Consider the following 26,961-nt stretch of genomic DNA (forward strand, 5'->3'; position numbering starts at 1 on the left):
TTTTCTTTTCAGTCCCTTAACGTAAAGCACCCATGCAACATCCTCCCTAATGTATGACCTTCTATTCTGTAAATTGTTCCTATGTACAGCTTTCCCCCCTCCATCCTTTGCACATCCACCTATCGACTCCCTGCCTACCATTTGACCCTTGATTCGGTATAACCCTCTGATGTATTGCTTCTTTTCCCATGTGATAACCGTCCTTTCTGTATTACTCTATGAACCTGTAAAGCGGTCTGATACCCTCACGGGTCAGGTTCGCGCTCTGAAAAACATTAAAATAAAATTAAAATTAAAATTATTGTCAGAAGATTATATCAATAAACTAGTTGTATTTTTCTAAATAACATAATATTGGTTGAGTGTCACTTTTATGTTCCCTTTAATTAGTTGTAGGGATTTGTTTGAGTTGAAGTAGCCCTAGAAAGCTTACATTAGTGTGATAGCAACTGACACATCAAGCACTGGCTCTGTGTGTTTTGATAGCACCTGACACCTCTGGAACAGACTCTGTGTGTGTATGGACTCTACGTGTATGTGTGTGTGACAGCACCTGACCCCTCTAGCACTGTCTGTGTGTGTGTGACAGCACCTGACACCTCTGGCACAGACTATACGTGTGTATCACAGAGCCTAACACCTCTGGCACTGGCTCTGTATGTATGTGACAGAAGCTGACACCTCTAGCACTGGCTCTGTGTGTGTGTATGTGTGTGTGTGACAGTACCTGATGCCTGTGACACTGACTCTACATGTGTGTGTGTGAAACAGCACCTGATACCTCTAGCACTGGCCTTGACGTGTGTGCTGGACAGCACCTGACAACTCTGGCACTGGCTTTGTGTGTGTTTGTGTGACATCCCCTGAGACCACTGGCAGTGGCTCTAAGTGTTTGTGACAGCACCTGACACCTCTAGAACTGGCTCTATATGTGTGACAGCACATAACACCTATGGCACAAACTCTATGTGAGGCAGCACCTGACACCTATGGGACTGACTCTGTGTTTGTGTGTGTGTGTGTCTGTGTGAGACAGCACCTGACACCTCTGGCACTGGGCCTAAGTGCATTCTCTGACACAGAGCATTTTATGAGTAGGATACTTACCAGTCAGCGCACATATGGTCAGCAACAGCAGTAGGGAAATTGCACAGACAGTACAGAGCAGCACCAGAAGCTTTCCAGAGGATAAAGTCACTAGGAGAGAGGAGAAAGAGGAGGGGGGGGGGTTAGAGAATTTACTGTTCACAAGGCTCAGTGATAGAAACAGTACGGAGGGGCAGAAACAGGGCTTAGTTTTATATATCCCTTACTTAGACAGCATGAAAGGAATCCAGCCTGAGACCTTTAGTGTTGAAGATCACAGGTGCGCTAAGGGTAATCCATGCTTTTTGCTGCCAGGGAGAAGGGCAACTCCATATCCTCAGTAACACAAAACACAGGGAGGGGAAATCTACAGGAAGGGTGGGGGAAAGGGCTTGCATAGGAAGGTGAGCTCTACATAAGAGTGGGGCATGTACATGGTCAGCTGTGTAGTTTAGGAGGAAACCAGCCTTAGACCACCCTGTAGTACCTGATATCACTAAGCACATCCTAGGCTTCTAGAGACTAGACACATCAGCAATGGCAATTACACCTAAAGGCAAAATAAAGAGGTTTCGAAGATCCCGTAGGGCTACAGGTTTTCAGTGAGGCAAAACTGTCACGCAAAGTACCACTATAGTCTTTTACACAGAGATCACTCATCTGACAGCTGTCTTGTTTTTGCATGTTTGATTACCCTCTGGGGAGGTGGGCTGTGGTTTAGATGGGCTGATGGTTGTAAATGTAAAAATGGTTAAGACTTAGGAGTGCTTTGGGAGAAGAAGGTAATGCTAGTTGTTTCCCATTGTACTACTGCACAACAACTGTTTAAAATCACTGCCATAATGGTCCTCCTTTCTCCCCCTTTTACCTTCCCTCCTAGGTTTGTGTCTCTTTCTTCAATCTCACCATTATTGCTCCTCATCTTTTCTCTATCATCCGTCCATGCATGCATGTCAATTCACCAAAATGTGACCTGAATAACATCACAGGAATTTACATTCTATGACCTATTACCCTGACTCTTCACAGGTCGTGATGTCACATGATATTTACCCTGAATGACATCACAATAATTGATATTGCCGAAGTCTTATAGTAACAGCACGAATAATATACCAGAGCGGATCACTGTATGATGGAAATATCCCCTCTATTAAGGTGCTGCCATGACTCTTGAAAGTGATGGCCGTAATGCTTTCCCTGAATTGTAGTAAATGAGCGAAGCGAGTGAGCCACACCTCTTCTGGGGAGTTCAGGGAATTTTATGGCAAGACAAGAGGCTAGCATTATGCATTAACTTTGATTACCTACTTCCAAGCAGCAAACTCGTCAAAGGTCTAGATCCCACAGTCTATAAAAGCCAGCAACATTCCATCTTCTCCCTCTTTAGTTTGCTGCTTCTAAGTATATTTATTTTCTATGTCATGTATGAGCACTGCTTAATTTGAGCCAGTGGTTTCCGGGGCTCGGCACCGGCACATAATTGTCACCACAGGCGCTTGCGACAGTATGCCACCAGGTGGCGCTGTCTACCTAATTTAGAGATGAGCACAACAACAGTTAATTATTTATTCAATATACAGTAAAAATTACAATTACCTGCCGCCCAAGCCATTTTTATAGCTTCGGGGGCCTGGAATAGTCAAAATTGTCACACTTGTAGGAGTGTGGTGGTTGGTAGTTGCATTATCACTGGCCCAATGGCAGAGGCAATATGTGGTGCAAGTTGCAGTCGCCTCTTGACGAGAGCCCTGGCCCTTATATTTTTACGAATTAAGCGCTGGGAACGAGTGATATTGATTGTGATTTGACGACAGTGTAATTCAACGTATGGATTCCATGATTATGCACATTGTTTGTACTAAGGAAGGGAATGTTATGAGAAATTAATGACTTACATTTTTTCAGTTTTTGATTGTTTTGTTCTAGGTATGTTCTATGTTGTATTAGGAAGATACATATTGATGTTTATAGAAGTAAGATATGTTACTGAATTTGTTTTGTTTCAGATGCATAAGGAACAATTTTGGAAGCTGAGGAAAACTGGGTAACTGAGGACAGTGCCAAAAGAGGGGGAAGATGGAAAGTTGCTGGGTTTTATGGACTGTGTGTTCTAGACTTCGTGTATGAGTCAAGTAATGTTCTACCTTGGATCTTTGAAGAGTTTGCTTCTTGGTAGCGGTAAATAAAAGGTATTGAATAATGCAAGTCGCCTTGTTTTTTTATACACTCATGATTCTCCAACCACTAAAGCTAAGAGAATTGACATTCTCCCAGTGAAATTTTGAAAACAAATAGGGCCAATATTTCCCCATTGGTACCAGGACCAGCATTTTGTCGCAGGTGCCGCTCATATGCCATGGGTGACTCGGATGTAAAAAATTACAGATAATATGCTAGAATTTGCCACTAATGCAGTCTATATTTCATGGATGACTTAGAGACAAAAATTACCCATAGTATGTCATAGCGAGAATTCTGTCATGGTTGCGCCCCTTCCATATGCCACAGTTGTCCTCCCTTTTAACAAGAACTACTTCCAATGAGTTACTAACATTTTACGTGGGTGCCCCATATGCCAAGAATGACCTCTGTTATGCCTGTAACAGTATTTTGCAACTGGCGCCCATTATGCCATCAATTACCTTTAGTATGCTAATACAGGTATTTTCCCACAGGTGCCTATCATGCTCAGAAGTGCCCAGCTAATTATGTAACCCAGGATGAGTGGGTAAATTATTTTAAACCACAATATCCGTGTAATCCCAATGAAATTTCTGTGGAAGCTGTAAAGAAAGTTGTATATTTGTATGCCCCTGGTTGCTCTTAATTCTGTGGTGGGGGGGAGGCCACCAGGCCCCGATTGGGTTTCATCTGATGCCTTCTTGCATGACAAAAAACGCTGGGCCATGTATATTACATTGTTGGCTAATTCGGTGGCCAAGGGAGCTCCAGTTCCGAAATCATAGGGGGGGGCTGTTATAATTCCTGTGCATAAGAAAGGGGACAGAACGCAGCCTGGAAATTACAGGCCCATTAGCCTCATAGACAAAATCCAAAAAGTGGTTGGGAGGATGACCCTAAATAAAATACTAGATTGGGTGAAAGAAAATAATATATTGTCCTCTTTCCAAGCGGGCTTCCGTAAATTCACCAGCCCAATCGACCAGGTTTTCCGATTTACGTTTCTCCATTGGAAGACAGTGCTACTGAGCAAGAGCAGCATTTATGCAGCATTTGTGGATTTACATGCTGCTTTCGATCTTGTCCCACGCTCCAAGTTATGGGCAGTCTGAAAAAAAACTGGGCATGCCAGATGAAATCTTGACCCTGGTAATGAGGCTACATGAGGACAATTACGCTAAAATTCAGTGGGGTGGCCAGGGGAATGTCACTTCTGAATTTCCGGTCAAACGTGGAGTGTGCCAAGGCTGCGCAATGGCCCCTACACTTTTCACATTATATGTTAATGGAGTAGTGGACCGCATGACATCAGTCAACACAGATGCACCTAAGTTGGCAGGAGTTAGGACGCCAATACTTATGTTTGCGGATGACACGCTCATTGTATCTAAAACTCAAAGTGGATTACAACGTGCTCTGGCAGTGTTGGAGGAATTTTGTCTTGACCACGGCTTGAAGGTGAATGTGGCAAAATCCAAGCTCATGGTATTTAATCCACACTCGAACTTTAGGGGGAAGTTCTATATGAGTGGACAAGCCTTGGAAAGGGTCAATGATTTTGTGTACCTTGGTATGCATATAGAAAAAGGTAGTAAATTGGATAAACATATAAGTATGGTTGCGCTAAAACGCCATCAAGTCTCAGAGGTCCTGAACCTGGAACACAGGAAGTCGTCGACTTATCCACATAAGGCAGTGCTCCAGGTCTATGAAGCAAAAGCACTGAGCTCAGCGTTTTACAGCGCTGAGCTGTGGGGCTTTGAAAAATTGACTCCGCTATCTCTTTCTGAAAATAGATTTCTGAGAAATGTTACTGGTCTTCCGCAGAGTACACCCTTGAACCCATTAAGATACGACTTGGGAAGAAGGACCGTTGCAGATATAGCGAGGTTACGCCCTGTTTTGTACTGGCGAAGAAATTGGACCACGCCGGAGCTCTCACAGTATGCCGAAGGTCTCATGGATGTCATCAAATTGGATGCTTTCCATGAGATTGGCTGGATAAAAAAACTCTGTGAGACCCTGACGGGAATGGGTATGCGAATCCTCTGGAAAGACCCGGTGGTAGCACTGTTTCCATCAAAACAGAAATTAAAAGAGGTATATTGGGAACAGGTGGCGTTCCGTATTTGGAGTGACGTAGATTCCTCTGGAATGACGGGGCATTTTTTAGAGGCAAAAATTATTCCTAAATTAGAACCATACTGGGATTCCATCACCAAACCTGGAGACAGGAAGCTTTACTTCCAGCTTAGAGCTGGATCATTGCCACTAAAATCTCTTACTGGAAGGTGGGCTGGGGCAAGTGGGGCTTGCCAGAGATCCGGAAACAATTGCCCACTTTTTGTTCACTTGCCCTGTCTGCGCAGTTCCCAGATGAGTTGGCTAACCCCAATGTGTAGAACTATGGGTACAAAAAGTAGTGCAGTAGCACTAAGAATAATATGTACCAGCACTCTGCCAATAATTTCGATGGCGGTAGCCAAATATCTCTGGTAAGCTCGGACTCTAAGACAGAAGCCCATTTTGTGATCATTCTTTGTCTCTTTTAGGCTGAACATGAAGCTGGAAATGGGCTCTAAGGGTGAATTTCACATGTATGCACTTTATTTGTACTGTGATAGATTTAAAAATGTTATTGTGTTTAAGGTTTTTACCATGATTTTTTAATGTATATATCAATCAGTTTTAATATTTAATAATGTGCAGGGGGTAATTGTTTTTTTTACTGTGTGCTTTTATGAGTGTAACTCGAATAAAGCTGAAAATGAAATTGAAATTGAAATTGACAGTGCCAGTATTTTTCCACGATCATCTCTAGAGCCAAGAATTACCTTTTGTGTGCCAGGGCCAGTGCGAGACTCACAAGCAAAACATCACATTCTGTCATTCACTTAAATTCAATCACTCACACCACCTCAATAATTTGCATTCACTCATTCACTCAACTCACTCTTTGGCACACACTTGTAGTCATTCTTCCTCTCACTTACACAGTCTCAATCCCTCACACCCACTTGTACTAACTCTGACTTATTTTTATTCATACATGCCAATATTTTCAAACTGAGAAGTGGGAGATTTAAAAAAAAATGTAACTGGATGAATCTTTCTTTTCCTATGGATTGGATTGAGGCAGAATCAATTTTATGCACAAGGAAGCTAAATTCAAGCCATTTCTTGCTTCAAAAATCACGACTCTCCTGACTGAATCTGGTCTATTGGCACAAATGTTAACCATTCACTTTAACTCCTGCTCACAGGAGATAGTTTTTTTGTATCACTTTTCAACTAAATGCATATTTCACTTGGGATATCATGAGATGGTAATTGCTCTTGAGAATATATAGATATTGTTTTTTAATTGTGATTTATGAATATTTGTGATATAATATTTTTTTTTATCTCAGTGTTAGAAAGTGCCTTCTTTGGCATGGTAACCCCCCACATTTTGCTGTAGATGCTGTCTTCTTTGGTCTAGAAGTACTCTGGGACCAGTGCTTTTTCCACCAAACTGTAACTGTGAACTGGTACACCCATTTGGCAATCACTAATCACTCCTTGCAAGTCCCTCTTTCCACTCTCATATCTTTTACACATTGTATTTTTACTTTGATGTCACTCAGTTATGTAAACACTTTTGAGCCAAGATTAAAGAGAGTTCTATATTTATCCATGGTAAGACAGATGGTGCAGACGTTTGGTCAAGAGCATGACCAATGGAAAAACGTGTTGCCTACTGATACAAAGAATCTTGTTGTATTCGCTATCATCTGTGATGACATTATTACCTCCTCATCCCAGCAATAACAGTGTAAGGATGAACCAAGTAAAAGAAAATGCACAGACAAGATGTTGTTGAAAAACCTTTATTACAATCAACAACAATCACATCATTTCCTCGCTGCACGGACCTCTGACCTTCCTTGACCCGGACCCAGCCTGCTGAGAGCCGCTACGCCTCGCCGGACCCGCTGCGCGGGTCCCGCTTCGCGGCTTCCGGCGGCTGACCATTGTATGGGGCAACACCTGGTGAGCACTAGACGGGCAGGGCTGCGAGGGTAGAGCGGAGGACTCCACGGACCAGGAGTCCCCGCGTGCCCGATCACAGCTGGGCTCCTCTCCCTGCCGGCCCCGCCCCCAACACCGCTAGCCTTAAAGACGCGGAAAAAACCTACCTTTGGCGGATTCTCCATTTCCTTGCTGCACGGACCTCTGACCTTCCTGGACCCGGACCCAGCCTGCTGAGAGCCGCTACGCCTCGCCGGACCCGCTGCGCGGGTCCCGCTTCGCGGCTTCCGGCTGCTGACCATTGTAAGGGGCAACACCTGGTGAGCACTAGACCGGCAGGGCTGCGAGGGTAGAGCAGAGGACTCCACGGACCAGGAGTCCCCGCGCGCCCGATCACAGCTGGGCTCCTCTCCTGCCGGCCCCGCTCCCACGGTGTACATCGACAATCCATAAAGAGAAGGCACTAGTCCCGCTGCGCGGGAGCGTGCGGGAGGGCGCCGGGAGAAGCCCGGGACAAGGGCGGGACCGTCTGTGGCCGTCCGGGGCCGAAGGACGCCGAGCCGGGCCCATTCCCTTGATCCCACTCTCCAATAAAAGTAAGGCAATGCCCTCGCCACCATCACGAGAAACCCCATCAAGGGATGGGACCCCCAGCACAGGGACTTTGGACAACTGTTTTAAATCTGCTAAGGGAGACGTGGGCAAGGAAAGCTCACTACAGAAACGTAGGGCGGAGCGCAGGTGCTCCATTGAATCCATGAAAAACAGACCATTGATTGATATCATCCCTTACCCCAGTTCCCAAGAGGAAGGCACGCCCCCCAACAGCTTAAATAACCTGACACTCGAGGACTACCCCCTCCTACTAAGGGAAATTTCCTCCACTCCAGGGAGAGTGCCCAGGAAAAACGCAGAGCCAGCCCCACAAGAGTCATCTCTTACTCCAGTCAACCTGATAACCCAAACTCCCCCTATGCAAATAGCGAAGAAGGGCAAGTCCAAACTAAATGTAGTGGCAAAGTTGCATAGGCCTCCACCCAGTAAACGCGCCCGGAAGTCAGCCGGGGGACGGGGGAAATCCAAAATATTACACATTGACTTTGGCAAGAAACACACTAACAGCCTCCTACCGGGGAAGGCTATGGAGATAGTGCCTACCATTTCACTTCCTAAGCCTCCAAGCCCCACCATAGTAGCTACCACCAAAGAACTAGAGGCTATTACATCGAATCTAACCCTTCCACTCACTGCCCCAGGGAGTATCGAATTTTTATTCCGCTCCCTTCTGCAGCCCATTAGCGATAGTTTGAAAAAAGTTGAGATTAGGCTCACTTTATTAGAAACATCCCTTACTACTCTGAACACCTTAGTAAGTAAGCGAACAAAGCTAGTGGGAACTTATCCTTCTGTTGGGGACCCCTCAAAAGTAGAAGCTGTAACAAATGCTAATAAAGCCCCCCCACGTAACCCACCATCTGCCCCTCCTTTGCAACCCCTTATGGCCATCCCACTCCAGGCACTGCATAACAACCAAAGTAATAGACCTATTCAACCAGCAGACCATGCCCCCCACAGACCTCAAACGGAGGCCACGAGAATAGACCAAGAAGAGGTAAATGCCCCTCCACCCTCTCCAGTCCGGCCAACCCCTAGACCACGAAGGCCAGACCTCCCGCCAGAAGCCAACAGTTTAATGGTGGTTCTAGCAGGTGCCCCCCATTTAAGATCAGGGGAAAATGAGGATTATCAATCCCTCAAGAAAAAGGTCATAAAATGGCTTAATTGGAACCGACCCCTACCATCCCATTTTAACAACGAGATCATTATGGTGAGAAGGGTCCCTTGGCTAGGGAAGACTAGAAAAACCATAATAGGGGATTGCATTCTGGTAACCTTTAAAGACCCGGGCACTGTTTGGCACATCTGTGGAGGAGTAAACAGATCACTGGATTCTACTATACAAACCCTCCCAGTATCTTTCTTCTTCCCCCCCCATTCGCAGGCATCAGCTTCCATCGCATGACGATTGGACAAGGGTGGAACACAGACGTAGACACAAAGGCTATGCACAATGCCCGAACTTTCAACCACCGGATACACCCTTCTGCCATTTTAATCGCTTCAACTGTCTGAATGGCTTGGATGGGGTTGACTGACTTACTGCTTTTAAGCCAGTGACCAGGGTTAATGGCTCCTGTGGATTTCTTGAACCGCCCATTGTGACTCCTGGCATAACCCCCGGCCTATTGAACGATAAAGAGGCTCCTGAATACGGCACACCCGAATCTTTTAGTCTAAATGCTGATAGTGTACCCGTAGACGAGGGGATAGCCAGGGTCCCTTTTTTTGCGGACAATGGTGCGCCTACACTCTTTGTGCCATCTACATCTCCTGCAGCCCTAGCCCTTGCCCCAGGCCCTGCAACAGAAGTGTGGCCTGGAATCATCTCCTCTAACCCTCACGGCATGGCAACCGCACCCTCCAAACACTTGAAGCTAATATGCTGGAACATCGCGGGATTTGCCAACAAATTAGTAGAGCCGGACTGGGCAAATTACATAGAGACTGGCGACATTTGTATGTTCCAAGAAACCTGGGCCAGAGAGGATTACGGACATCAAGGCTACTCTTCATTCTTCATCCCAGCAAGGTGGGAAGGAAAAGGCCGCCCGTCAGGGGGGCTCACGACGTGGGTCGCAGCTCATTTGGGCTGTGTGGCCACTCGGCTGCCACTTAACTCTGATGATATCCTTGTGGTCTCACTAACATGGCCAAATAAAGCTATACTTCTGCTGGTTAACATCTATTCCAGGCCGATGGGAATGGCAAAGGAATCACCAACCATTGATGAACTTTCGAATCTTTAATCTGAACTGTCGTCTGACTCATACTATGTGGTGGGTGGGGACTTTAATTCTCATTTTGAGCCACTCCCCGGCCTTCTTGAAGGTTTCTCATCGGAAGAAGAGGCGAGGTGGGCAGTACCATTGGTGGAAGCTCCACCCCCGAAAGCCTGGACCCCACTAGCACTGCAAATCACTGCCCTCACGCTAAGGTTCGGACTCAGAGCCTGTAATGGGCGAATGAAATCCGACATACCCAGCAAAAATACTTACAATAGACGGGGGAGAGAGTCCCATTTGGACTACGTCTTGGTCCAAATAGCGAGGTGGTCGACAATACAGGATTTCAGGGTGATGGATTGGACTGACAGTGATCATAACGCCCTTGAGCTAGACCTTGTCCACCCAGGCCCCCAAGCTCTAGTGTCTTATGAGGAAGGGAACACTCCCACGCTTCTACTGGACAACAGTAGGAGAAGAATCAGGTGGGAGCATATGGTTACAAACAAGGACAAACTCCCTCTGTTGTATGCAGAGATTACTCCCATCTTGGAAATAGTGGGGAGCCTTGACATTGAGGCAAACAATAGAGACGCACAGAGCAAACTGTTTGAAGCCCAAGGGGAACTCGTAAAAGTTGCGGCACCTCATTTCACTCGCAGCTCATGAAGGCCAAGGGAGAGGTGCCAAGGCAAAACACAGTGGTACAATGCAGTATGTAGACGGTCCAAAACAGAACTTCTTGGAGTAATTAGGGAGGGCATAGGAGGGGAACGCCTTAAACAAAGCAGGCAAGCCTACAAGAAGCTTCTTGTTCAGGCTAAAGTAGAATGGGAGGAGAGTCAGAAATCAATGCTACAAAAACTAAATTCATGGTTTTGAACCCGAGCCTGAAACAGCGCCCGAATCCACAACTGGGAGCTGTGCGGCTGGAGAGAGTAGCCACCTTTGAATATCTTGGTGTGACGCTCAACGAAACCATGACCTGGGGACCCCACCAGAGTAGGGCCAATCTTAAACTGATACAAACTACCGGGGGCATTTCCCGGATGATGACCGGCTCGTCCTACCGCCCATTGCGGGCTTTAATCCAGATATATAAGGCTCAGGCCAGGGGGGCGACCATGTACGGGGCTGAACTGTGGGGCCACATGCCATGCCGGAACCTGTCACTAACAGAAAATAAGTTCATTAGACAGATAGCCGCACTTCCCCCCGGAACTCCACTCCTTCCTTTGAGGCTCGACCTAGGGTTACGGCCACTTGCTGATGAGTAAGCTTGAGACCCATTGCCTTTTGGCGTAGGCTATGGAGCAGCAACGATCTCGCCGACTATAGGGCGGAATTGGTCGAAATACTAAATCACCCCAAGGCGCTTAGCATTCCCTGGGTCCAAAACATCCAAGCTATTTGCACGGAGCTGGGGCTCCCTGAATTGTGGACTGAGCCGGCAAATGTGGCATTAAGTATCTCCAAGAGATCCCTGGCGAACTTGTATCATGAACACAAAAGAGCAAGGGTACAAGCTACCCAGACAGAGGGGTCCCTATCATCTGTGTTCATGCAAAGCAAGGATCTCTATAGATTTGAGAAGGCATTGGGCCCCATATATCCCACACTCGCTAGGAAGTTATTCCTCCAATGGAGATACGGTACATTGCCCTTTCGGTCTTTCACAAGTTCCTGGGCACTGGCCCCCTCTACAAAGCACTGTCCTCTCTGTGATGATAAAGAGGAAAATGACTTGCATGTGATCTTTTTTTGCCCAGCCTACAAGGCGGCCAGAAAATACTGGCTCCTTCCATTGATTAAGAATTTGGGTGGCAGGGAATACGATCCTATGTACAGGATTTTAAAATCCGATGTTTCCGGCCCAACTGTTTTTGCTCTTTCCAAATTCTTTACTAATGTTTGGTACACACGTAATCGCTTTTTAAAAAATGCTGGGCAGAACCTAGAAATGCTTCACTTCTCTTAAACTGCTCTCATGTCTTGCTTATGTACTGACGTTTTATCCATTTATGACTGAGTTTTACGTGATTTTATTTGTAATGTGTATCTTTTATGACCGGATGGTCGAAATAAAGATTGAAAAATGAAATGAAATGATTGCAAAACCATTAAATTAAATCCATTTCACCTGAACTGTACAGCTCAAGTTTGTAGTGTTTGATAAATATATGGTGGGAGGATCAAGTTGTTGCCCTGCATATTTCAGAAATTGGAGCACCGCCTGCTTCAGCCCAGGATGCTGATACCACTCCTGCTGACTCTGTGTATGACTGAACTGAGGAAGCAAATGACTTGTAAGCTTGAATTATTGCCAAACTAACCCATCTGCCAATGACGTGTGTCATTGTCTTTTATCTTTTTCTAGCTGATCCAAAGGAAATGGATATAGAGTTCCAGCACCTAAACACCATTGTGCGGACTATAGATATAGACAGATCCTTCCCACTCGAATGAAGCTGGAATATTCGGGCCAGAGGCCGAGAAGACGTGAATATCTTGGTCCAGTTAACCATACATACCTTTTGTGTCTGGCGTGCATCTCAAAATTGATGCAAACCTTAACAGACGTTTTGTTGGATTTGATTTTCAGTGCAAAACGTGTTGTTCTCTGGAAAGTTGCCCAAAGGTAAGGCAACATGGCACAACACACTGCTTTGCTTTACTCTATGTAAGAGGGGTGTTCTATGAGTGGTACAGAAGGCTTTCCATTGTATCCACCCATGCTTTTTGAATCTACCAACAATGGCAAATAGGGTGTTGCAATAAAAAATACCACAATTTGAAGAAGTCATTAAAAGGAGAAATCGTGGTATTTCTCCTTTCTTTTCTGACTCTGCATGTGGGCTGCACTGTGCAGACTTCATGAAGAGTAGGAAACGCTTTACAGTTTGTCTAGGCATAGTATTTTGTACTGGAAAGGTTTCCTTCTAGTATAAAAACTATGCTAGACTCACACACAAACCTACACACCTCTCCACTATGATGCAAGGTTGTGTGCTTGGCACTCGCCTACCTGGTTTGCATCAGCACCAGGAAGAGTGGAGGAGAGTGCCATATCTCAGCAACTTTATGTGCTCCATTGAGTTGTGTGACAGACTTGTAAATCTGGTCCTAAGTTCTAAGCAAGGTGGAACTAGGATTGTACCTCCAGGACTCAATTTAGAACGACCCGATCTGGAAAAAACATGTACAAAGAAAAGATTACTTTAAGTCCTCCAATTCACCCAATCTCTTTTCTGCTGCATTGCTTACCAGAAAAGCAATTTTACAAGTCAGCCATGCCAAATCAGCCTGCTCAAGAGGTTCAAAAGGGTCGAGTTATAAAACGTTCATAACAATGGTTCCTGTTTGGAACAGGGAAATGTAGAGGTGGTTTCTTTATTCTGAAACTCCTCAGGAGAACAACCAAGAATGGAGTAATCTTAGTGCAGTCTCAACCAGCCTTTAGGGCTAAAATTGCTGCTCCCTGAGTGGCCAGTGTGGATGGAGCCAACTCTTTTTGGAAGCCTCACTGCAAATCTCCAAAATGTGGAAATGGTCAACTGACAAAGCAGAAAGTCCTTTTGACATGCACCACCCAGGAAAAGATACTCAGTACTTTTTATAGGAAACTAATATTGAGGGTTTTTCTGGAGGATTGTATTTTCATAGCAATCTATTTCTTCAAGTCGTACCCGTTGAGCAACAAGGACATCAACCTGAGCTGTTGAAGTTGTCTGATCGAGAGAACTGAAGCAGGGTAGACAGCAAGGAGAAAGATGGATGAAAGATACTTAGGACATAAGAAGGGAAAATATTGAGGAGATGGTTCTGATGAACAGAAGATTAGGAGCATCTTGTTGACTGTTGCCACACACGTCCATCCAAGGGATCCCAAAGATGACATATAAGTAGTTGAATTCCTTGATTGACTGATGGTAATTTGCCAAAGATGGGAGGTTAAGGCTGAGCTGTCCAACCACAAATCCAAGTGCCCTTTGATATAAACTTCTTCCAATGACAGATGACAGGTTTCTGCCCAAGTGAGGGACTGACCCTCTGGCAGATGCTATGCCTTGTTCCTTGTACCACCTTGGCAATTGAGATAGCACTTGGTGAACTGGATGTCTGTTCTCACCAAAATATTCTGCCCCTCTAACTGAGTGGCAAAGGAGTGAAACACTTTATCTACCTCCGCCATCTCTCCACCTGAGACAAGAACCCATATTCTTCAGTCCCCCAGAGGGGCTCCTCAGACCCTCATACAGACTTTTGTTGTTAGTCAGAGGGAAGCTGGATAGCGAAAAGTAATCCCCTTTCATACGTTGTTCCCCATCAACCACCATTGCAACGTTGGAGTTATTTTGGTCTTTATAGGAATCAAGGCTTCATAGTTTCATGTGATTGGGGACCAATAACTGAGAATGTGATTCACTAAGGGCTCGAGGTAAGAGCAAGCCAACAGAACCACAGCGCTCATGGATGCCATCAGCCACTGCGCTCTCAAATAATAATGTGCTGTTGCCATGGGCTGAGAGAGGAGTCTAATGAATGTCTGTTGAATGGACATAATCCTTTGAGGAGGAAGGAACATGACCCGACTGACTGTTGAAGTAGGCTCTTAAGAAAACCTTTTTCCATGATTGTTGAAAATCAGAAATCTAAAAATTCACATAGAATTCTAGATCTCGAAGGACCTTCAGTACCAGCTGCGCATCTTCTGGAGGCTTTAAGAAGAGGAATCAGGCAAGAAGCTGTCATCAAGATATGGAAAATTAGAGATACCAGAAAGTCTCAAAGAGTTGTTTATTGATGTAGATTCCATATGCATTTCCCGATTCATGCCCTTATATAGGTACAATTCAAATTGCACTCATATAGGCATAGAAATCCAGTAATTTTTAAGGCATAGCCCATGGTACTCAAATACAGGCATGGCTACTTCCATCCATTCATCTACGTCACAACGAGTTGTTGGAAAACCAGACTTTTAGGCTGTTAGGGACTTCCCCCAGCCTGGATATTGATTTCTCCAAGAAACTCATTATTATGCATGAACATCTATTCCTTAAAGATTCATTCATGACGTTCATATGCCTGACTCTTACATCAATACTGGCATTCCTAAGCACCTTCAAAGTATAAATATACCTTCATTTGCTATGGCAAAGCACGGTGTGATTCAGTGCAGTTCGACTACACACTTACCTGAGGAAGGGGAGAGGCGAGGAGGCCCCCACTGCAGCCGCCACCGCCAGGAGTCATTTCTTGCTGACTACAGCGCCGCCGCCCCGGGACTACACCTCCCGGCAGCCTCAGCCGCGGCGCTGCATTGACACGTCACCAGTGCGCAAGGAGGCGCTTCAAAGCTGTGCTCTGCTCGGCCGAGCGGGGGGACACACTTACCTGAGGAAGGGGGGAGGCGAGGAGGCCCCCACTGCAGCCGCCACCGCCAGGAGTCATTTCTTGCTGACTACAGCGCCGCCGCCCCGGGACTACACCTCCCGGCAGCCTCAGCGGCGGCGCTGCATTGACAAGTCACCAGTGCGCCAGGAGGCGCTTCAAAGCTGCGCTCTGCTCCGCGGAGCGGGGGGACACACTTACCGGAGGGAGGGGAGAGGCGAGGAGGCCCCCACTGCAGCCGCCACCGCCAGGAGTCATTTCTTGCTGACTACAGCGCCACCGCCCCGGGACTACACCTCCCGGCAGCCTCAGCGGCTGCGCTGCATTGACACGTCACCAGTGCGCCAGGAGGCGCTTCAAAGCTGTGCTCTGCTCCGCTTCGCGGGATGCCGGGCGAAGCCCGGGCAAAGGGCGGGCCCTCTGTGGCCCTCAGAGGACCCGAGGAGGACGGGACGGGCCACCCCACTTGGGTCCATCAAAGGAGGAGGTACAGAGATGTTTAACCCTTCTAATCTTACCGTTTTGAACTGCTTACTGTTGTTTCCGGGGTTCTGTTTCCCAATTACTATGTCCATCTGGGAAGAGCTGAATGCCCTGTGTGGCACAAACTATGTCCCGGATGTATCAACCCCCCCCATAGCGGGCAGAGACACTGATCAAATAATCTGCACTCCCCAGGATGTACCTTCATCCCCCGAAACAATCCTCTCTCAAATCAATATACTGCCCCGGGGCTTAACCGGTAAAAGTAATCATGACGAGGAAATAGACAATACCAATCAGAATCTATCAAATACCGATCAAATGTGCTGTAGCCCCTCATTATCCCCCCCAACACAACCTTATTAACGTCGGATAAGGCCGGGACTCGAACAAATAACTCTGTATCCCCCCTCCAATCGACCCTACTGGCTCAAATTGAGCGATTGTTAAACTCTGCTTTATCACCGCTGGTTGCAAAAATTAATGATTTGGGGGATAGGTTGACCAGGATTGAAAAAACTGTAACAAGGACCTATCCACTAACAGAAAATACTGCTATACCCATATGCTCTACTCTCACTAACAACCATGAAAAGCTTATGACCATTGCTCCCAGGAAAGTTCAAACTTTTGACTCCCCTCTTACAACACCCACTCCAAGTGGCCACAATGCTACTTTTAATCCCGCACATGCCCCTCACAGAGTTCCTAGGATTTCTCAAGAAAGAAGGCATCGAATTGATCTACCCCCCGAAGCCGCCCCATACGTCACCGTTCTTTCTGGGGTCCCTGCACTCAGTCCGGGCAAACGTGAATTACACCAGGACCTGCTGAATAAAGCCATCTTTTGGCTCAAAAACAATAGACCGTTACCACCTGCTTTAGATGGCGGGATCCTGAGCGTCAGGAGGGTGGGGTGGCTCGGTTTGCTGGCCAAAGATATTCCGGGGGACTTGATATTAATTACATTTAAACACAGGAACATTGCCCCTTATTTACGATCTACCCAGCCCAAAGTTGGAGATGGTCCCATCTGTATCTGGGGCCTGTATGACTTTTACCCTGGCCCCCGAGCACCGAATCATAATACCTGGTGAAAAAGGGGACCCTGTGTATCTTGGGTTATTATCTTGAATAGTCGATTTGCTGAACTGTTTTAGTTTGTTTTAAATAGTCGGTTTTCTTTTAATCTTGTAATGAATTGTTGAGCTATTTTTGCATGTATGTATTTCTTTCTGTTGCTTTTATGGTTTTAAATTCAAAAACCGAATAAAGCTTATTTGAATTTGAATTTGAATTTGGCTACCTACTTGCATGACGCGGCTCGCCACAGCAAGTACCGAAGGAAGCCAACTCCCCAGCTGACGCACTGACTAGAAGCTGTCATCCTCCTGCCGAGAATCCAGCTCCAGTGTTTCTGACTCCCCTCGCAGAGTGTTGGGAGATCGAGTCCAGGGAAACAGATATCAACCTCTCTCATTCTAAGGAATGGAGCTGATTAGAACCTCGAGAAACCTTTGGCAATTCTTGGCAGAATTAAACTATAACCAAAGACAGCACCTACTTCTTCCCTCGTACTAGACCTGGGTTAGGTACACTGGGGTAGGTGTAGTTTAGAATCACCAGTTGAGTATTTAAGCCTGTGTTATTTATGTATGTATTTTTATATATGGCATAGCAACAGACAATGCTATTGCAGTATTATATCATATTACTTCTTACGATGTACGCATTGCACTTCGCATTCTGTCTAACGATTGTAGCAGTTCATATCTCTTGCATGAGAAAGAACACTGTTCAATAAATCCTTTTATTGAAATGCCGGTCTCTCTACTTCTGTGCAACTCTGTAGAAACGAAGCATACATGATTGACTGAGTATAATAGTTATCTATTGTTTCCACAACTCTGAAGATACTGTTCTGGTTCTATGGGAAACGAAGATGTCATGTTTATGTGGTTGTCAAAGACTAATCCCTTCTTGTTTATTCGAGAAAGTTTCTAGTGACCTCTGAGTTAGCTGGCACACACACAATTAAGTATACTATTCTCGATAGGGACCTACTGACCTCAGTCCTCTGTCAAATCTACAGTGTATATTATTCCAATGCGCAAAGTCTATTGGGAATATAAGAACTACACTACATGGCGCCTAACGGTCTGGTAAGGCACTCATTTAATGCTAGATACTGAAGTAACTCAGTCGTGCTTTTCTCCGAGACCCCATACTCATAATACTCCAATAGACGTCTGGAGTGGGTAAGGGATAATATCAGCCACAGATGAGTAGGACAAAAAATCCGATATATTAGTTTTTGGTTTGTTCAATGTTGAAGGATATAGTGTTCCAAAATATTGTGCACCTCATCGTTGTTCCCTTGAATCTTGCTCTGCAAATATTCATTAAACATAATGTCTCTAAACGGGGATAATAACACAGAAACTGGTGTAGCTACAGGCGACAACGCTGTACTAGCTGTTAATAAAACAGGTTTTAATGAAACCAATGTGAATGCTGTAATATTTCCTCCAAATGTAAGGAAAGCCATCACTATAAAACTTAGAAAAACATGGCCTATCATCAAGAGGTGGTAGAGCAGTTTTTGTGATAGAGGCACATGAATATCACTAGACAGATAGTATTCCCAGAATCAAATCCAATAACACATTTGTTTCACTTCTACAAAGAAGATGATCCACCTGAGAAATAGATTCCTTTTGAGGATATTGCAATTCCACTCACATACCAGGAGCATGAGCTCTGGTTTAAAGGCGGCATAAAACATTTAAAATACATTACCAGGCTCAGGCAACTAGGTAGGCCAGGAGCAACATGGCCGGCCTTATCCGGCTACACACCTGACCATGACATTGAAGCAATGTCGGAAGATGAATTACTTAGTGATATACAAAGATTAGTGGAATTATACAATTAAAACCACAACTGTTTGAAAGTCCTGAAAAGGTTTTTTCTAAAAAGAAGTGGGAAAACAGCAAACAAACTTCTGCAGAGAAATGTTCTCAATCCAGAGGTAGGTCTCCTCAAAAGTAGCCCTCTGACAGGAGGTATAACCTCAGGAATAGGGATAATTTGAAAAAAACCTGCTAGATATTAAGATACTGATACATGTTCCTCTCGTACCTTTCAGAAATCTGAAAGAAGAGGACAGTCAGAAAACAAAGAAGAAAGCGTGAAGTCCAAAGACGATCAACACGTTCAGAAAAGTAAACTAAAAACTCAATTCACCAAAAAGAAAGTAGCAGGTCCAAAAATGAGACAGGCAGAAAACACAACTCAAGAACGGAGAATGGGCTCAGACAATGCTGGACAGTGCAGCAGAAGTGACAATAGCATGCCAGAACCTGAAGGGACTTCTGGAGACAGTGGACTTGAATGAAGACATTCAAGTTGAAACTGCGGATACCAGGGTTAGTTCTCCACATAGGTTGTATGAAGTAACTCTCCGGATGGAGGGAGACATACCAAGAAAAGTGAAAGGACTCTTTTGGGAGCGACTTTCCAAGGGTTACGATATACTTCTGGCTGAAAAAGACTGGCCAATAACATTTTCCAGGGAGTGCCCACATGGCAAAGACATCAATATTTGAAAAAATGAACCATTAGCGACGTTCCTTCCCGGGCGCACAGCGAGTACTTGCATGAAATGTTAATTTTCCAAATGTAACAAATTAATCGGTGTATTCTTAAAGATTTTTGATGATTTCATGTATTTCTTTTTTTGATAAATCACACGTGAGATCTTCCCCCATGTGATTTTTTTTTTGTAAAATGGTATATGGCTGCCCCATGGTCCTGTGCCCATGGCCGTGACTTCTTTGGACGTGAATGTCCCCTTGTGTGAATCGCTCCACTGCTCTTTGTGTCCTCTCCCTGTCAGCCTGACGCATGTGCCCCCTCAGTTCATCATCATTGCGGGATATTTCTTGAATGGAGTCACATTTAGTGCGCCAGCACTCTAGGCAGTATGGGGGGTTATATTTAATATACCAGCCTTCCTCCAGCTCTCAAGCGTTGCTGCTGACAGCCCCTATTTAAGTATGTATTATTGTCGCGCTGCAGAAATATGAAGCGCTTACTGGCTGCATACCTAACTGTTGGCCATGCTTGGCCTTAAAGTCTGGGCTACTTTCAAGCGTCTCGCTTTGGCGCTCACATTCAGCACTGTCGAGGCCCACGAGCAGTTATCGGATAAGGTTACTGGCACACAGGCAGGTGAATTGACTTCGCATGATCAACGTGCTTGGAAACATGATGAAGCCGAGATCCGAACCCAGTACTCCTATTTAAAGACTGCCACTTAAAGTGCATAGACCGCGCTCCCTAAGTACCTTCCTGCCAGAAACCCTCTGGGCCGTGGGCGGCCGCACATGATGCGACGGGCCCCCTATGGTTCTGTTACGCGGTGCCAATTCGCCTCTCCCCCCGCTGCTTCCTTGGATCTGTCGCCCCATGATCTCTACCTCAAGTCAAGTCAAGTCAAGTCAGGAAATTTATATAGCGCACTACATACCCGGAGGGTTTCAAGGCGCTTAGGAAGGGGAGGAGGATTACTTGTCGAATATCCATGTTTTGAGTTGCTTTCTGAATGCTAGGTGGTTCTGGGTAAGGCGAAGGTCAGCGGGGAGTGAGTTCCATGTTTTGGCAGCCAGGTATGAGAAGGATCTGCCTCCCATGGTGGTCTTATTGATGCGAGGTACAGTGGCGAGGGCTTGGCTGGAAGAGCGTAGTTGGCGGGGGGGGGTGTAGAAGGACAGTCGTGAGTTGAGGCATTCTGGTCCGATGTCGTAGAGTGATTTGTGTGCGTGGGTAAGCAGTCGGAAAGTGATTCTCTTATTGACGGGTAGCCAGTGGAGGTCTCTCAGGTGACCAGAGATATGTTCGTTGCGCGGGATGTCTAATATGATCCTGGCTGAGGCGTTTTGGATCCGCTGGAGTTTTTTCTGGAGTTTAGCGGTAGTACCTGCGTAGAGGGTGTTTCCATAGTCCAGTCGGCTCGTGACCAGGGCGTGGGTGACTGTTTTTCTGGTTTCGTTGGGGATCCAGCAAAATGTTTTTTTGAGCATGCGAAGAACGTTGAAGCAGGATGAGGAGACGGCGTTGACTTGTCTGTTCATTGAGAGTGAAGAGTCCAGGATGATGCCTAGGTTCCGTGCGTGGTCTGTCGGGATGGGTGCTTTTCCAAGGGCTTCCGGCCACCAAGAGTCGTCCCATGCAGAGGGGGATGTACCTAAGATGAGGACTTCTGTTTTGTCTGAGTTCAGTTTCAGACGGCTTTGTTTCATCCATTCGGCAACTTCTTTCATTCCTTCGTGTAGGTTAGTTTTGGCGGTGCTGGGGTCATTGGTGAGGGAAAGGATTAGTTGAGTGTCATCCGCGTAAGATATGATGTTGAGGTTGTGTTGGCGGGCAATGGCCGCGAGGGGGCTCATGTATACGTTGAAGAGGGTGGGGCTGAGTGAGGATCCTTGTGGAACTCCACAAATGACTTCAGTGGCCTCGGACTTGAATGGTGGAAGGCGGACTCTCTGGGTTCTTCCGGTGAGGAACGAGGTGATCCAATCAAGTGCTTTACCTTGTATTCCGATGTTATTGAGGCTTTGTAAAAGGGTGCTGTGGCAGACTGTGTCGAAAGCTGCAGAGAGGTCGAGGAGGATGAGGGCGACTGTGTCTCCATTGTCCAGTAGAGTTCGAATGTCGTCTGTTGCTGCGATGAGGGCGGTCTCAGTGCTGTGTTTTGCTCGGAAGCCAGATTGTGAGGAGTCGAGTGATTTGTTGGTTTCGAGGAAGGCGGCGAGTTGGTTGTTGACAGCTTTCTCGATGACTTTGGCCGGGAATGGAAGGAGTGAAATGGGGCGGTAATTTTTGAGTTCGGTGGGGTCCGCTGTGGGTTTTTTTAGAAGGGCGGTGAGTTCGGCGTGTTTCCAGTCTTCCGGGAAGGTGGCGGAGTTGAAGGAGCAGTTGATGACATCTCGGAGGTGCGGTGCTATGACGGAGTCTGCTTTGTTGAAGATGTGGTGAGGACATGGGTCTGTGGGGGATCCTGAGTGGATGGAATTCATCAGGCGGATTGTGTCCTCAGTGGAGATTGGGTTCCAGTCGTTGAGAGTGTTCACGGGGGGAGAATGTTCAGCAAATGGATGGGTGGGTTGGTCTCCGGGTTGGTTGTCGAAGCTGTTGTGGATGTCTGCAATCTTGTTGTGGAAGAATGAGGCTAGGGAGTCGCTGAGTGCTTGAGAGGGGGTGATGTCGTTGGAGTTGGCCGAGGGATTGGAAAATTCCTTGACGATGTTGAAAAGTTCCTTGCTGTTGTGGGCGTTGTTGTCAAGTCGATCCTTGAATGCTGCTTTCTTGGCCTTTCGGATTAGTTGGTGGTGTATGCGGGTGGCGTTTTTGAAGGCGTCCTTTGTGCTAATGGTTGGGTCTTTTTTCCAGGCCTTTTCAAGGGAGCGGCAGAGTTTCTTGGACTTCTTAAGATCGTCGTTGAACCATGAGCTGTGTGAGCATGGGGGGGGGGGCTCCCTGTAGATGGGGGGAGCGCCTAGAAATGGCTGATGTGGGGGGTGTAAGGCGCTACGAAAAACAAGTTAATGATTAGACTGCTAATAACATTCAGCCTGCAACAGAGACGTGTGCGCAGGCCCGCCTGGGCATAGGCTCTCTTGCAGCCCTCAAGAGGCCATTCATCTCTACGAAGTGCTTGCACGCAAGAGAGTCTGTTTTTTCTTGTCCTGTTCCTCCGTGTTTACGTCTGTGACTACAAATGCCACTGTCCCCCTTCACTCCCAGGCCCTCGCAGCGCTTCAGCGCCACAAATGAAAGGTCAGTTTGTCTGTACAGATACTGATCTGAAGTGGTGCGGGCCGGGTCGAGGGGTCAGGGAAAGGACAGGCGTCCTAAAGCTGAGCGAGCCATGTAAATTGGGTACTTTCAGAACTGGCTTGATAAGAGTTTAATCGTTTCCTATTTTTTTTTTTTAGTCGCTGGCATTTCAGATAGCAGTGCAGTGTCTGCGGTATATGCTTTTACTCGACAGTGAGAACAGAATCCAGGCCAAGTTACACAGGCGTTCTTGCCACAGGTCACGTGTCAATACTGTAGAGCTGGAAAAAATTCTTCTGCGACCAAGAAGCTACATGTTTTAAACTGGAGCATCCATAAGTTTCTGAGATAATTTGTCACCAGCATGCACAGCCTTTTTTCTATTTATGTGAATGTCTCTCGCATGGAAGAGGGATGCATTACCTCATAGAATTGTAAAACTCATGGTTCACCTTGTGTCTAGTTACTCGCTCTACCGACCTCGGGCATTTAACTTGGATCAAAGTGTAATCCAATTTCACAGTCGCGCAAATCTCTACACATCACAAAAGGCATTCGTTAATGTGGCATATCTGCAGGGCAGTAGCTATCAATAGTACAACAGGTACAGTTGTACCGGGACATAAGGGACCCTTGTGACTCCCAATAATGTTGTTTTATTTCTTTCAAAACAGGGGATGGGGGCATTTATCGTGCTTGCATTAGAGCCCATGGTATCCTTGCTGCGCCAACAAATAACTTATACTGAAAGCCTGCAAAAATAACGCCTCACCATGGAAACTTTGTCTGGAAGCGGTATCCTAATCTACATCTTATGTGGGGTGCCGTTATGATTTGATGTACCCTGGTATCCTGGGCGGTACAAGGGGGACGGCAGGAATCGACATACATAACTTTTCTTTTTTTTTTCCTTTTTCTTACCCCGCGCGCGCTCCTTCTCGTTGAGCACACGAAAACGGTACTCAGGAACCGTGATTCCACAAACCCTCTGATATAACTTCTCCCGCTGAATCACCCGACCTCGAGGTGACTACCCAATATCAGCAAAAAGTGCTATGGGATGGTGCCCTACAGTTTGTCAAATGCTTCAAAACATGTTCTTAACCATTTTTTGCGTCATCGCGGGGGAACGATGAGCCCTCCCACCCCATGGGCGCACCAGCTCTTCTTTTAGGAATTGCAGCTATTTGTCCCGGCTGGAAGGACAAGAGCTCCTGGCGAAACCTTGCATTAGCAACCTATGCTCCCCCATTACCCTGAGCGCATGACCCAGGCCAGTGCTCACCTCAAACTCGCCTCCTTGTCGCCGGCCTCCTCTTCCTGGGTGTTCTCCGGTGGCACCTGGGCACTGCCTCCTTTTCAGATCGCAGGAGTTCGGCGATGCCTTCGTCACTGGCTCCTCGTGGTCGGTAATGCCGGGTTAGGTCGCTGCCATCGCAGTTGTCCTTGGCCATTCGGATTCCATCTGCCCCTGGATGGCGAGGGAAGTCAAGCCCTTTGCTTCAGGCCTTAAACCGACGGGCCTGGGGGAGTGATTCTTCCTTGATCGGGCACCATGTCCCCCACAGGCTGCCGAAGTATTCTTCAATCTCTGGCCTTGCCCGGTGGGCGCCCCATCCTACCTCGGCATGCTCTTCTGGGGCGTGAGGCGGCAGCTGGACGCTCGCCCGACTCCGAGTGCTTCACCATGCTTGGTGCCCTCATGGAGCTTGGGGAGAGATCTTACCCCACTCAAAAAACATTCTGCGCCGCTCCCCAGCTCCACGGCTCTCGGTTCGCTGGGTAAGTTTGAAGACGCAGGAAAACATGGGTTTTCTGCGCCACTCCCGGGTGGAACTCCCGCAACAATCTACTGTGCCCTACCGCCTGCCTACAACCTGCTTCGCTGCAAGGTTCAAAGATACGTTAATTTTTTGGTAGGCACGGGGGGATTAAGTGCCCAGACTCACAAGATGCTGAGCCGAAGCCAAGGATTGAACCTGGTTCCCGCGATCCAAAGTCGGCAGCTCTAGTCGTACGGTTACATACTTGTTATGTTCATGGTTCTGGCACGCCCATGGCGCCACAAGCGTGCAAACATTGAGTCATGTGACTTGCTATAATAAAGAGGGGCCCCGCACGCACGTACGCAATCAGACGCGCAGGCGGCGAGCCACAAAGTTATTCCCAGTGTCCGTCTCAGTTATTTCTAGGGCCACGTGTCAGGCCTAGTTAGACCTAGATGCCCCGGAGTGTAGGCCCCAAGTTGATACCCCTAAGGCAATCACTCCCCACTTCAAGAACACAACAACTGGCGACGAGGGTGGCTGCCGAATCCTCACCTGGGGTGCGTGTGTGCCTGCTGTCCCGTGCGGCGGCCGCGAGTCCGTTCTTCGGCTCGTGGTGCTCGTGCCTCACGGCATCACACGCCCCTGCGGTGCGCACTTGGGGCAAAGACTCCGATCCCTGGGGGAACACAGGTGAGCCGTGTGCCGCTGTCCCACGCCACCTGGTGGGGCCGTGCTGCTCAGCGTCAGCCTGAAGTGCGCATCGTCACGATCGCCTGTCCACGGCTGGAGGCCGTGTGATTTTTCATCGGTGGTTCCACTCCCAGCGCCCTGCCTTCTCTCACGCCTCTAGCGGACGCGGCGCCTGCCTGTCTCGCTGCTGGCCTTGTCTGCCCGTGGGAAGCACGCCGGTCACACGCGCCCTTCCAGGCTACCTGCTGAGAACACTTCCATTACGGCACGGCCGGGTCCTGTGTCCCCGTACTCCAGTACCTAGCAGAGGCCCGCATCCGGCCCCTTCGAGTGCCAGCGCCGCCGGACTTCCAGGCCAGCGGAGACCTGCTCAGGCGCCGACAGGGCGATGGCCACGATTCCGCCCATCGAACCGTTTGTGGTGGAGGGTGCGCCCTCGGCACTAGCCCCGAAATGGAAGGAATGGGTGGACAGGCTCCTAGTATTCTTCGAGGCCATGAAAGTCCACAAAGAGCAGAAGCGAGCCATGGTGCTCCACTTAGGAGGCAAGGACATACACTCGATCGCAAGAACACTCACAGAGGCGACCCCAAAACACACCACACGCTGATAAATGCCCTCAACGCCCATTTTGAACCCATGGCCAACCAGGTCTATGAACGATTTGTATTCAGACAAGCGCGCCAGCTGCCAGAAGAGTCGCTGGACACCTATCACACTAGACTCAAAAAGCTAGCGCTATCCTGTGGATTCACGGATGTGTCGGAAGAAATCCGTGGTCAAATAATACAGGGCTGTGCCTCTGCCAAACTGAGGGAAAGAATATTGGAAGAATCTGGCAAACCGCTAGCCGACATTCTAACGCTCGGCCGCACAAAAGAGCTATCCAAAGCCAGAGTGGCGCACATGGAGGCCGCGCTGCATGCAACCCTCAAGGTAGAACCCGTCAACAAGCTTCAGGTTCAAACGCCGCCCAAGTGGCACAAAAAGACACCCCAGACACCGAGCGGGGCATTTGGACACTCATGTGGATACTGCGGAGGCACGCGTCACCCGGCGCCGGAATGTCCTGCAAGGGGGAAGCGCTGCTCGGGATGTGGTAAGCTGAACCATTTCGAGAAAGTGTGCAGCTCGAAGAAATTTCGTAGGCCCCGCCAAGTGGTGAACACAGTGGCAGAAGGCGAGCAGAGCCACAGTGACATGGACGACGACGAGGAAGAAGAACGGTCGGTGCACAAAGTACACATGATTGGCACCGCCGCCCGTCGCACCAGAACGCTCCCCCAATGTCCAATCCGGGTGGCTGACCAAGACATAATGGCGGTGGTGGACACGGGAGCGTCCATAAACCTCATGAGAGGAACGCTTTACAGAACCATGGCAACGCCTCCGGCCCTGAGCCCTACTCCCATCACTGTCTTCGCATACGGACAGGACATTCCCCTCAAAATCCGAGGAAAGTTCCGAGCGGCGGTCCGCCACGGGGACAAGACGATCAACGCGAACATCTTCGTGTCGGAAGAGGGACAAGGCATGCTACTAAGTTGCAGAGCAGCCGAAGACCTCGGTGAGGTGACATTTGCTTTTGGTGTCCACGAGGAGTCGGTACAGCAGCTTCTCATGGACTTCCCGGACATATTTGAGGGCATCGGACGTTTCAA

The 26,961-nt window shown here is 47.5% G+C and overlaps 1 protein-coding gene across 1 annotated transcript in view; it reads right to left on the reverse strand.

The window, feature by feature from the left end:
* Window positions 1–26,961, reverse strand: part of LOC147672874 (uncharacterized) — a 282,596-nt gene that overhangs the window by 246,811 nt on the left and 8,824 nt on the right. The window contains exon 2 of the mRNA XM_086947958.1: window positions 1,108–1,197. Within this exon, the coding sequence (XP_086804084.1) occupies window positions 1,108–1,197 (90 nt within the window). The remainder of the gene's footprint in view (window positions 1–1,107; window positions 1,198–26,961) is intronic.

This window comes from Lissotriton vulgaris, unplaced genomic scaffold, assembly GCF_964263255.1.
Source record: "Lissotriton vulgaris unplaced genomic scaffold, aLisVul1.2 SCAFFOLD_1951, whole genome shotgun sequence".
Taxonomy (NCBI): Eukaryota; Metazoa; Chordata; class Amphibia; order Caudata; family Salamandridae; genus Lissotriton; species Lissotriton vulgaris.